Source organism: Fragaria vesca, linkage group LG3 (genome assembly GCF_000184155.1).
Source record: "Fragaria vesca subsp. vesca linkage group LG3, FraVesHawaii_1.0, whole genome shotgun sequence".
Classification (NCBI taxonomy): Eukaryota; Viridiplantae; Streptophyta; class Magnoliopsida; order Rosales; family Rosaceae; genus Fragaria; species Fragaria vesca.
Window position 1 is genome coordinate 22073141 of NC_020493.1, and position 11912 is coordinate 22085052.

General features: G+C 38.5%; 2 protein-coding genes across 2 annotated transcripts; both read right to left on the reverse strand.

Moving 5' to 3' along the window:
• Nucleotides 1-6033: 6033 nt before the first annotated feature.
• Nucleotides 6034-6759, reverse strand: LOC101306030 (putative F-box protein At4g21240-like). The gene has a single exon (XM_004296044.1). The coding sequence runs from the start codon at nucleotides 6757-6759 to the stop codon at nucleotides 6034-6036; it is 726 nt and encodes a 241-aa protein (XP_004296092.1).
• Nucleotides 6760-10296: 3537 nt separating this feature from the next.
• Nucleotides 10297-11562, reverse strand: LOC101306321 (F-box protein CPR30-like). The gene has a single exon (XM_004296045.1). It carries the CDS (start codon nucleotides 11560-11562, stop codon nucleotides 10297-10299), a length of 1266 nt encoding a protein of 421 aa, XP_004296093.1.
• Nucleotides 11563-11912: the final 350 nt, after the last annotated feature.

The following is an 11912-nucleotide window of genomic DNA, read 5'->3' on the forward strand; positions in this document are numbered from 1 at the left end:
TATATATATATATATATATATATATATATATATATATATATATATGCAGCATGCAGGTAAGCATGAATACGTGTGTACAGTTTCGGACATGGAACTCTCAAACTATGCTAGCTAAAAAGTCCTCATAAATTCTAAATACATGGGAAAGGAAAGGAGGCCTTTCATACGAACACGAATTTCCCATAGGAAAACACAACTTGATAGACCATATAATTTAGGAAGCAATGGATAAGAGTCTAGAGCTAAATTTGATGTTGAAAAGGTCTTATATATCAATAATTTCCTTATGCATCAACTTCTTTGAGTTTGCTTGGTCATTGAGATAATTAAGCCAATTTTGTTTATGTTAAAGTCTATTACTATTAACACATCATTTTTTGCTATTAACACACCTTATCTATTTTCCTATCTACACATTTTTATTTTATTTACAAACTTGTCACTTGAATTTGATTGATGATTGGTTCTCACCATATAGGGGTGTGTTAATAACAAAAAAATAATGTGTTAATAGCGCCCGTTTTTTCTTGGCTGTCTCTTGTTTTCGTCTAGGTTTGGTGGGTGAGATGGAGGGAGGAAGAGATGTAGGGAGTTGCAGATCCTTCTGAGGTGGTCGGGGAAGGGTTCAAATCTGGCTCGGCATGGGTTGTTCGTGGTTGTTCTGGTGGTCTTTGTACCCTATCCGGTTTTCTTTTGTTCGAATCAGGTCAGTCTGAGTTTCTCGTGGTTGTATCAGAGACCAATGGGTGATTTGGTCTCTAGTTGGGTTACAACGAGTTATCTCAAGGAGGTGCAACCGAGTTTGGGAGTGTTGGCTACGGATCTGTTGGTGGAGGCCTCGGTGAATCTGAGTTATACAGGCTAGTGGTTATATGTAGCTTGTTGCAGGTAGGCGGAGGTGTTGTTTGAGGTGTAGAGGATCGATAGAAGCAGGTTGGTGGAGTGGATCTGGGCCACGGACTGACATGGGCTGGTTTTGGGTGGGTTTAGAAATGGTGGAGCTTATCTGGGCCTATGTCAAAATGGGCTTAGTCGTGATGGTCAAGGCTGGGCTGCTGCATCTCATTTCGTTATTTTTTTTTGTTTTTCTTTATGTTTTGTTTTATGTTTTTCTTTAGTGTTTGGTTCTGTTAATCATTTGAGGTCGCATTTTTTGGATAAGTACAAACACCGGTAATGAGTGATGACGGTATTCACCCGCTTTTATTACGACTATTCGCTACTTAGGAGGTGAAGTTGACTCAAGTTTTTCATCCTTCATGGGACAGAAGCCACTGCCATGTTGGATAACCGACGTTACGTACCAACTTTGTTGCCATTCTGTCGGTTGAGTCTTCTGATCTTGATGATCATTTTCCTAGCCTCATGGTGCACAAGAGATTTAGCTCCAATAGGAAGTTAGAGTCGGGCCTTTTAGTCTGATGTTGTTATAAGTGGTCCATTAGTGGCTCTTGATTGTATCATTCACACCGCTTGTAACTTCTTTCATATGAATGGCAATCCCATTTGCTCAAAAAAGTGAAAGAAAGTCGGCAGAAATTAGAGGTACAAGTACTACCATGTCTTCTGCATGATGTTGCGGTTTAATAGTAATAGTGTTAAAGATTATTTTGAGATTTACCCAACACCATTTAGTCTCTTATTCGTAAATACAAGGCATACTCAACAATTAGATCAGATGACGCCATGCCGGGTATTTTTAAGTTAGGTAATAAAAAGAAAACCTTGATTAAAGATGGTTAGGGAGTACCAAAATAATCTAATCTTAAGCCGCCGCTCTTCTAAGAAAAAAAACTCTAATGCGCAGAGCACTCTCTGCTACACACCAAAAGAGCGCCACCGCTCTTCTAATCCCAATCGATTCTGATCGGAGTTCAACCCAATCTCCTTTCATCCCATCCCCGAGTCCTTCTGCCTCAACCCCAATCACCATGCCAAATTCCATTGACGATGTCACGGCGAGTTTCGCCGCATCACTCACCCTTCCTGGCAAGGATGTCCTTGACGTTTCTCGTCGATCTGGAGCGGCACAACGCCGCAATATGCAATCCTATCTGCTTGCCAAGCCTCTAATTTCGAAGCGAGTTGATCCAGCAGATCTCCAACAGACTTTCAAGAGTATTTGGACGCTAAACGGGAAATTCAAGGTTCAGGCCAGACCTGCTAGTTTGTTCCTCTTCTCGTTTGATCTCAAGCGTGATCGAAACCGAGTGCTATGGGGAGGACCATGGTACTATCTTCTTATGCCTATGATTGTGCAGGAATACAATGGTTTGATGGATTTCAATGAAATTGATATGAATCGACTATTCTTCTGGGTCCGAATTGAGAAGATTTCCCCAAAATTAGAGGTTCTGGAAACAATTGAGGATGCTGCTATTGTTGCTGGTGACAACCCTTTTGTGGATTTGCCGCTGCTCAACGCAACTGGAGAAGTTAGAGTCCGGGTTTCTAGACCCCTTGATCGGGCTTTCATCTTTGAGAAGGTACTCAAACTTGCCCCTGGTATAGTGAAAAATGTCTTTTTTACTTATGAGAATCTGGTTAGCATGTGTTCGGCCTGCAAATTGTTAGTGCATAATGATGGAGTTTGTAGCTCCAAGCCAGCGATGGTACAAAAAAATAACAGCGTTGAGTCTCTAGCAAAGTTGGTGAACCCAAACTTCTCACAGGGCTTGCTCAAGTTCACATGGACAAAATCTGGAGAGACAATGGCCCCAAAACCACTGCAGCCTCTTGCTAACCCGAGTCTGAAACGTAAACTGATAGTCCTCAAAAAACCTCCTCTTGGTTTGATATCTGGTGGTTCACAACAAGATGGTGAATTTGAGGTGGGGATTAAACAAGTTGGTGGGGAAAACAAGATGTCGGTCATCTTTGGTGAAGCTCTGAAAGAAGCAGTCCCTACTGTTGATAAGGTACTTGCTGGCAGTACCAATGTATCAACTGTGGTTGCAACTGCGCTGATGGCATGGGCTATGACAACTCAGGTCAAAGCTAGTGAACAGGTTGTTTAAGATTCTGAAAGTGAAAATATTCTGTTAAAAGAATGGATGTCAAAGACTAATGTGAAGATGGCAGGAAAAGAAAATTTGAAGCCTGTAACTTGTGAAGTTGGAGAAGTTGTCAAGCGCCCTTGATCTCCCCTAAAAGAGCTCCCTAACAATGGTATTGCTGCTACAGCAAGTGGTAAGAAATCTCGTGCGAATATTCGCTTCCCTGCAAGTGTGCTTGGCCTCATTCAAGGCCCTAATGACAGCCTGATCATGAAACCGACTTCGTTGATCAAGCAAAAATGAAGAAGGGACGTCCTCTCGGATCCCTAAACAAAGTACCCAGACAGAGCCCACAGGTAACAAAACCAAATGATCTGAGTGTGTTTTGCCCTAACACTCCTTCAAGCCCTGACCCAAAGGGCAAAAATACAATATAAAAGGTGTTAGTGCATTGATAGCTTGGCAGACTGTGCGAGCTGGATGCAACGAGATGGATTCATAGGACTTAGAGTACTGCAATTGAGCGCCTTGGCTCTAGTTTTATGTTTCTCTGGTATCTTGTTTTGTTTCTAGTTTAATTCTCTGCTAAGCTCACTTGAATAAGCGAGCTAATTGTCTAATGTTATGGTGTTTGGATATCATTCTGGCCTGAGTTTATTAATGAAATTTCTAGGGCTACTGCCCCTTTTCCCTTCAAAAAAAAAGTAATAATAAAAATCTAATCTTTACTCACTTGTCTAGATACTTGGAGGCAATTACGCAGACCACCCCATAGGTCATAACAGATGAATAAAGGATACTTGATACAAATCACCAAGTAGACATGAAGGAGATTCGATTTTTTCACCAAAATATATGCTTCTGATAAACAAAGTTCTTTCTTATAAGATGGCACTGCGAAACTGGTGACCGAAAATTCATCATAAGGCCGTTTAAAAATCCATATTACAAGCAATATCTCCAGATACTAGATGGACATAAACAGTCACTTCAGAAATTCATATGGTAGATATGATTGCCATAATAGCTAAATCCATACAGAAATCACTTTACAGCTACAGAATCATCTCAGAAGTCATCTACCAATATCTCCCACCTGCAAATAGTTGAATGAATGAAGGTTAACTATCATTGCTTCAGCAAGATGTATGTATACACATGCGCGTGCGCACACATATATAATCCAATATTGATGTTGGATGCATATGCATTCGAAACCCCACAGATATATTTTCATAGACCAGGATATTTGGTTCTAGCACACCCTTTATGTCAGAACAAAATGAAGGGAACTTATGTGCTTTACAGTTGAAGACAGATATGTAGAATGAATAGCTGCTCATCATAATTTCCAAGGCATAATACAACATGATGATACTTCGACCCAACAATGAAACCATAGAGATACAATGTCAAAACAAAAGAGGATCCGCAGAAAATCGAGCTATAACTTATAACCATTAATATGTCCTACTTTCAGCCTTTTTGAAGTATAACTTGGTACACTGTTACATAAGCATACATTATGGTGATGCCTACTCAAGTGGGAACTAAGAAACCAAGTATCACAAAAATTTAAGCAGCCAGTGCACATTATCAACTGCCACAGGATGAGATCAGTAAGGTTGTAGGAACATATGGTATAATCCTCCATTTTACTAGCACTACGCAGTACCACCTATGCCCTTCCTGAGTTTACAGCAATTGGCTGAAAAACTAAATTGGTTAATAACTTGAGATAAACTAAAACATTGTTTCACAGCGGAAAACTATCTTTCATATGTCTAGAACCTGAGGCAGAGCAAGCAGTTACAGACAAACACATAAATACACAACGTTGTTGTTGGTCTTATAAGTAAATGATTAGAGTTTAGTAAACTTCTCCTGCTGCTACTTGTGAGTGTGGAAGTAAGCTTCTATTCATGCTAAGCATCAAAGAGGCTATTAGAATTTAGACCATACTACAAATCAAAGTTACAAAGTCTGTATACTGCATGAACTATGCTATAGTTTTCTTTTTTTATTTGTGGTTGAAACCATGTTAACGTTCTATCCACAACAAACAGAAGTTCAAGCACACTAAGTTAGTACCATCAACAATTTCACCTTCCACTATCTAAGCCTCTAAGGTACTACCAGGTCATTGCCAAGAAAAAAAGGTAACACCAGGTATAACATAAAACATGAAACTGCAAGCGGATGATTAGAGTAGCCTAACTATGTATCTTTGTCTTTAACTACTTTCTTTACAAACATATGCTATCTAGAGATATTCTTAGTTTCGTCCATCAAATCTGAATCAAGTTTAGTTTCGAAGAAATTATATTGAGACAACAGAAGTAAGAAAAACAGTCAGCTAAGACAAAAGGGCATACTTCAGGTCAAAAAGGACATACTACACAAATACCAACAACAACTTGAGCTAAGAGTGCAATGACTTTGTAACAAAGCAACACTAGGCAAAAATAGTAAATTATTAAATCAATAAGCACATAGAAAACAAGTTGCAAAAATTTAGTGGCAGATGCATCTGAACAATTGTAAACCAGAAAGTCAGTGCTAGATAACTCATCTTGCCTATTTTTTTCCCTCAGTATGAAGCTGCATCATCCCTGTCGAGCAAGACAAGGCTCTCTTCAAAAGAGTCAACATAGCAAATATGCCCTCCAGATATCCCTAGACGTTTAAACCCTTTGCTCACTACGTCAAGAGAAACTAACTCATGGCTCAGTTCCAATATTACTTCACCACTCCTCTTGAAACAAAATGCCATGGGCAGACTTCTTTCCGGACCTTGTGGACCGAGAACCACCACTTTTGTCCATGATTTCTCCTCACTGTACTCTTTCATTACCCAAACATCAAGAAAAGAATCACGCTTACACCTCACAAACAGAGCAATAGATTTTCTATCTCCAGAAACGTCTCAAGTCCACTGGGTCCTCCACATCAAAGCTCATGGGCAACACTTTCTTTCCAAATAATTCACCAGCCACATCGAATGTCAAAATGAAATAGGTCGCATATCTCTCTTCGTCTATCCAATTCCCAGCCAGCCAGTGAAGTGCCCCGTTGACAAAAACATGGACAAAGGAATCAGGCACAAAAAACGAGGAAACTGACTGATCATGCTCCAAGATCCCTTGGCCAGCGAATATACCTGACCAAAAGTCCGGCAATCATAATAGTTGTGGACATGATCAGTCAGTCTCACAACCTTATAGTCATTACCAATAGCATCATAACCCAAACCAAGTGAAGCATTATATCTACCGTGCGTCTCAAACCTCACACTGGGCTTGGGAAGGGTCACATACTTTCTAATACTAGGATTCCATATAACAAAGGTGTAACCATAATACCCCAAATCATCATCAAGCAAAACCAACCCATTACAAGTACCCACCACACGAAAACACGGATTGATCAATTCTTCATTAAGAGCAACTGGAAACTCAATCTTGCAATACTCAGAAACAGCAGTGTCATCATGAAGCAGAGAGTAAGAGTCTTCTTTGAACCCATGGATTTCAGCTCTTCGTTCAGTTCCAGTCCAGTAGCGGTGACTGTGAACAGTGTGGAGGAGAATGAGGTGGGTGGCATTTTGCTCACTGAAATTGCGGATAAATTTTGGGTCTTTGATGGTGGACATCCAAGGTTTACAGACAGAGGTGAATCTGATGAGGGATTTGATGGGTAGTCTGAGTAGGATGTCGGGTATGAGTTCTTCAGGGAGAGATTTTGAGCCAATCTGTGATGACATTATAAATGGACGAACAAAGCTTAAAGGTGGATGCAGGGCCCAAGAGAGGTTTACCTTCATAGCATTCGTCCCACATCGTTACAGAGTCTGAGAATGAGAGAGCGCTGCTTGACTTAAACCCTCTTTCTATTTTGGTCTGCAAAACCCTATGGAAAGAGGAGGCTCTGTGTTAATAAGCTGAAGAGAAATAGGAAATAAGAAAAGGATTTGTTCAAAATTGCAAAGCTTCCCACCAATTTGTACTAGTTACATTTCACCACCGTTGTAAATTTGATTCTCATTCTGCTCCCCCCTTCTGGTTTCTAATTTTACCACATGAGTTCATTTTATTACATTTGCGTCCATCAAAGTTCTCATAAGTTTTTTCTTTTCTTCATTTGAGAATTGAGAAAAGGTTTTCTTTAGATCTTGTTCAAAATACATGACCGTTTTATATATGCTTTCTGGGACCTCTGTAGCTCTCGTCCTGCTTCAAATCCTTGGCCTATTACGGGAGATGTGAAGTTATGAACAACATTATTGATTTCACTAAATAGTTTGGTGGTGTGAGGCACTCAAATTATGATTCATTTCATGATTTTTCTTAATTCTTGCAATGTAGTATCCTTACCTGCATCTTCTGGCTTGCCTTTATACTTGGTGCAGTAACCAACAAAACTTACCTATTGTTCATTTTGATCATTGATCCTTCAACTATTGTTTCAAGACATAAGCTGATAAGCCTTTTCGCTTAGAAGCCATGTTGTTAAGACATACTGATTTTCGTTCTGTTGTCCATCAAGATTGTTCTAATATCTATACCCGATCACCTTTACAGAAATTTCAAATTTGTCTCTTTTACTCGTTGTTTCAGTTCTAGGCTCGTAAATGGAATAAAAATAATTTTGGTAATCTCTTTAGCCATGAGACCTTTCTGCTTCACCGGTATTCTAACTCAGTTACTCTCTAATCTAAGCAGTGCAAGAGGCTTTATTTTCATATATGCTAATTCCTTGCATACATCTGATACTTTGATTGCCGAAGCTCTTGCCTTGTGAGCTGGTCGGTACATGGTTTTTCATGCTTTAAAAGTTGAAAAGCGGATTCTATACTTTAAATCGACAGTAAACTTGGAATCTTTCATGTTCCTTGGAAGATCAAAACTCTGATTTTCTACAGTTGGCTGAAAAAGTTGCTATCAATAAATTAAAATAAAGAGTTGGAAACATTTCTAGGGTTCTGGGCTGGCAATTTCATTACTGATGCCTTTGTTAAAAAATAAAAAAATAAATTAAAAAAAAGGTCACTTTGCTGCAGCTTAAGAGTTGGCACTAATTCGGCTATGACTACTCTTTTTTTAGGTAAAATATTGTATAGTCCTTGTAGTTTGAAGTCGACATTTGTTCAGTCTTTGTGGTTTTATTTTAATCTAAATGGTTTTTAAAGTCACGATTTTTCATCCAAATGGTCATTCTGTCAATTTTCTCAGTTAAATTGCTGACGTGACCGTTAAAAATTACAATGTATTTAACGGCCACGTCAGTATTCTAACAGAAAAAATTGATGAAAATATCATTTAGATGAAAAATCTGAACCGATGTCGACTTTAAACCATAAGAGCTAAACAAATTTCAATTCTTCTTTTTTTGTTCTCTTCAAATAGGTTGTAGTGTTGTACTAGAGGAAGTATTTTTAATTGTTTTTTCTGTACATAGAAGAAAAAAACTTTAATGCTTCATAATCATGAATCTACTAAATTCCCACATGAATCTAGATCCTACCCTTGGCTGCGCCCCTCTAAAAAGAAGAAATTATAAAGCTCAAATGCTTTAACCTTGACTATTAAGTTGAGAAACTTAATTTAAGATGGATGGAGAGTACTAAAATAGTTTGCAAATTGGCTCAATATTCTAGATAATCATGGAACCAATTACATAGAGCACCCTAGCAGTCATTACCAGCTCAGAGATACTTTGTGGAAATTATGATTTGAAGGAAGTCAATTCTTTCACCAAATGATATGCTTCGATAAACACGTTGTTCTTTCTTACTAATAGAGTAATAGAAAATAGCAATATAACAAAGGTAGCATTGTGGAATCTGGTGAGTGAATATCCATGACAAGGCAGAATAGAAAATTCATATTACAAGCAAGTACCATTAGGGCGTTAGGAAGAACTAAGCTACAGATATGAGATGAACATTTCGATACAGTGATCACTTCAGAAATTCAGAGGGTACATACAGTGGCCATAATTCATGCAGGAATCAGGTCGCACTTCACACTCTTACAGCTACAGAAAACAGTCACAAAAGCCATTAGCCAATATCTCCAACCTGCACGTACATAGTTGAATGAATAATGAAGTTAACAACTATTCCTTTGGAAAGATGTACCACACACACTCACGAATAGATATAGTCCAATATAAATGTTGGTTGCATGCATGCCAAAACCCCAGTAGAGAAATTCCACAGAACTGTACATTCAGTTCTAGCATACTCTTGATATATATACTTTATTTCCCATTGAATCTATTGACACGGTATAGCAAGACAAAATCAAAGGAGCCAATGTATTTTTCAGTTGAAAATGGAAATGCAGAATAAATAATTGCTCATAACTAATCTCCAGGCATAATGCAGCATGGAGATACTTCCACCCGATAAAGAAACCATGGACATACGGTGTAAACAATGAAATAAATAAAAATAAAAATAAAAATAAAAATAAAAATAAAAGACACACACAAAAAGAATTTGCAGAAAATCAAGTTATAACTTATGACCCTTACCCTATGTCCAACATTCAGAGTACTCAAATTGCAGTTTTTGAAGTATAACTTAGTCCTCTGTTGTCTAATATTGGTTTCATCTGCCTACATTATGGTGACACCTACTCATGTGGGAAGCATCAATGAGACTACTAGAAAATGAACCATCTCATAAATCAAAGCTATCAAGTCTAGTCCATGAACTCTGTTGTAGAGTTTTATTTGTATTCTGAAACTATGTTATAGTTATACTCTACAACAGAAACTGAAAAGAAAGTTCAAGCACACAATAGTAATATCAACAGTTCCTCCGTCCAATTTCTAAGGCAATACCAGATCATGTAACATAAAAAATCAAAACGCAAGCAGATAATAGGAAGAGCCTACGCATGTATATTTGTCTTTAATGACTTTCTTTCCAAACATATACTGGTAGAGATAATATTACACTTCCTTTTTAACTTCTTGGTTTCGTCCATCAAATCTAAGTCAGTTAAGAAGATCGTATTGAGACAACATATGTAAGAAAAACAGTCAGCTAAGACAAAAAGATGTACTTTGCCGGAAAGAAATACAGGACACACAAAGCAATACCACCATCAACTTGAGCGAAGAGCATAATGACTTCGTAACAAAGGAACACCAGGCTGTCTAGGCAAAAGTACTAAATCAACCAGTGCCTAGAAAAAAAGGTTACATAATATTAGTCGCAGTGGCATCTGAATCAAACAATAGAGTAAACCAGAATGTCAGTGCAAGATAACCCACCTTACCTGGTTTTTCCTCAGTATGAAGCTGCATCATTCCTGTCGAGCAAGACAATGCTCTCTTCAAAAGAGTCAACAGAGCAAATTGGCCCTCCAGATATCCCTAGATGTTTAAACTCTTTGCTCACAACATCAAAAGAAATTAACTCATGGCTACCGTCTAGTTCCAATATCACTTCACCACTCCTCTTGAAACAAAATGCCTTGGGTAGACTTCTTTCCGGACCTTGTGGACTGAGAACAACCAATTTTGTCCATGATTTCTCCTCACTGTACTCTTTCATTACCCAAACATCAAGAAAAGAATCACCTTCATAATTCTCACACCTCACAAACAGAGCAATCGATTTTCTATCTCCAGAAACAGACAACCTCAAGTCTAGTGGCTCATCCAATTTGAAGCTCTTGGGCAACAATCTCTCTCCAAATGATTCACCAGCCACATCAAATGTCAAAATGAAATAGTTCATATATATCTCTGTCCATTGGATAGCCATCCAGTGAAGTGACCCGTTGACAAAAACATGGACCAAGGAATCAGACACAAAACACTGAGGAACAGGAACAGGAAGGAGCATCTTCCAAGAGCCCTCGCCGAGTGAATATACCTGAGCTTTAGTCAGGCAATCATCAGATTGGTCGAAAAGGGTGGTAAGTCTCACAACCTTATAGTCATTACTAATAGCATCATAACCCAGACCAAGTGAAGCATCATACCTACCGTGCGTCGAAAACCACACACTGGGCTTGGGAAGGGTCACATACTTTCTAATACTAGGATTCCATAAAACAAAGGTGTAACCATAATCCCCCAAATCATCAGCAAGCAAAACCAACCCATTACAAGTACCCACCACACGAAAACACGGATTGATCAATTCTTCATTAAGAGCAATTGGAAACTCAACCTTGCAATACTCAGAAACAGCAGTGTCATCATGAAGCAGAGAGTAAGAGTCTTCTTGGAACCCAATGATTTGAATTGTTCCTTCAGGGTTAAAGTAGCCTTCACTCTGAACAACGTGGAGGAGAATGAGGTGGGTGGCATTTTGGTCACTGAAATTGCGAACAAATGTTGGGTCTTTGATGGTGGACATCCAAGGTTTACAGACAGAGGTGAATCTAATGAGGGATTTGATGGGTAGTCTGATTAGGATGTCGGGTATGAGTTCTTCAGGGAGGGATTTAAGCCAATCTGTTATGACATCAGAAATGGACAGACCAAGCTTAGAGGTGGATGCAGGGCTCAAGAGAGACTTACCTTCATAGCAATCGTCCCACATCGTTACAGAGTGAGACTGAGAGAGCGCCGTTGCTTGCCTTAAACCCTAGGAAATAGAAAGCTCTGTGTGACTGTAGGTTGAAGAGAAATTAGGAAATGGGATAATGACTGTTCAAAATTGCAAAGCTTTCATAGATGCTGTGAATTACATTCCGCTCCACTAGAGTCTATTTTATTGCGTTAGCATCCTTTACTGTTTCTTGATTGCTATTTTTTTTTTTCGTTTTTATTAAACAAAAAAATGTTTTATGATATTCCATATTATTCTAAGATATTCCATATAAAAAGTGTTTTAGGATATTTTATGTGTATCTTGATCTTATGTCATCAGGATATATAGTTAGAATATGA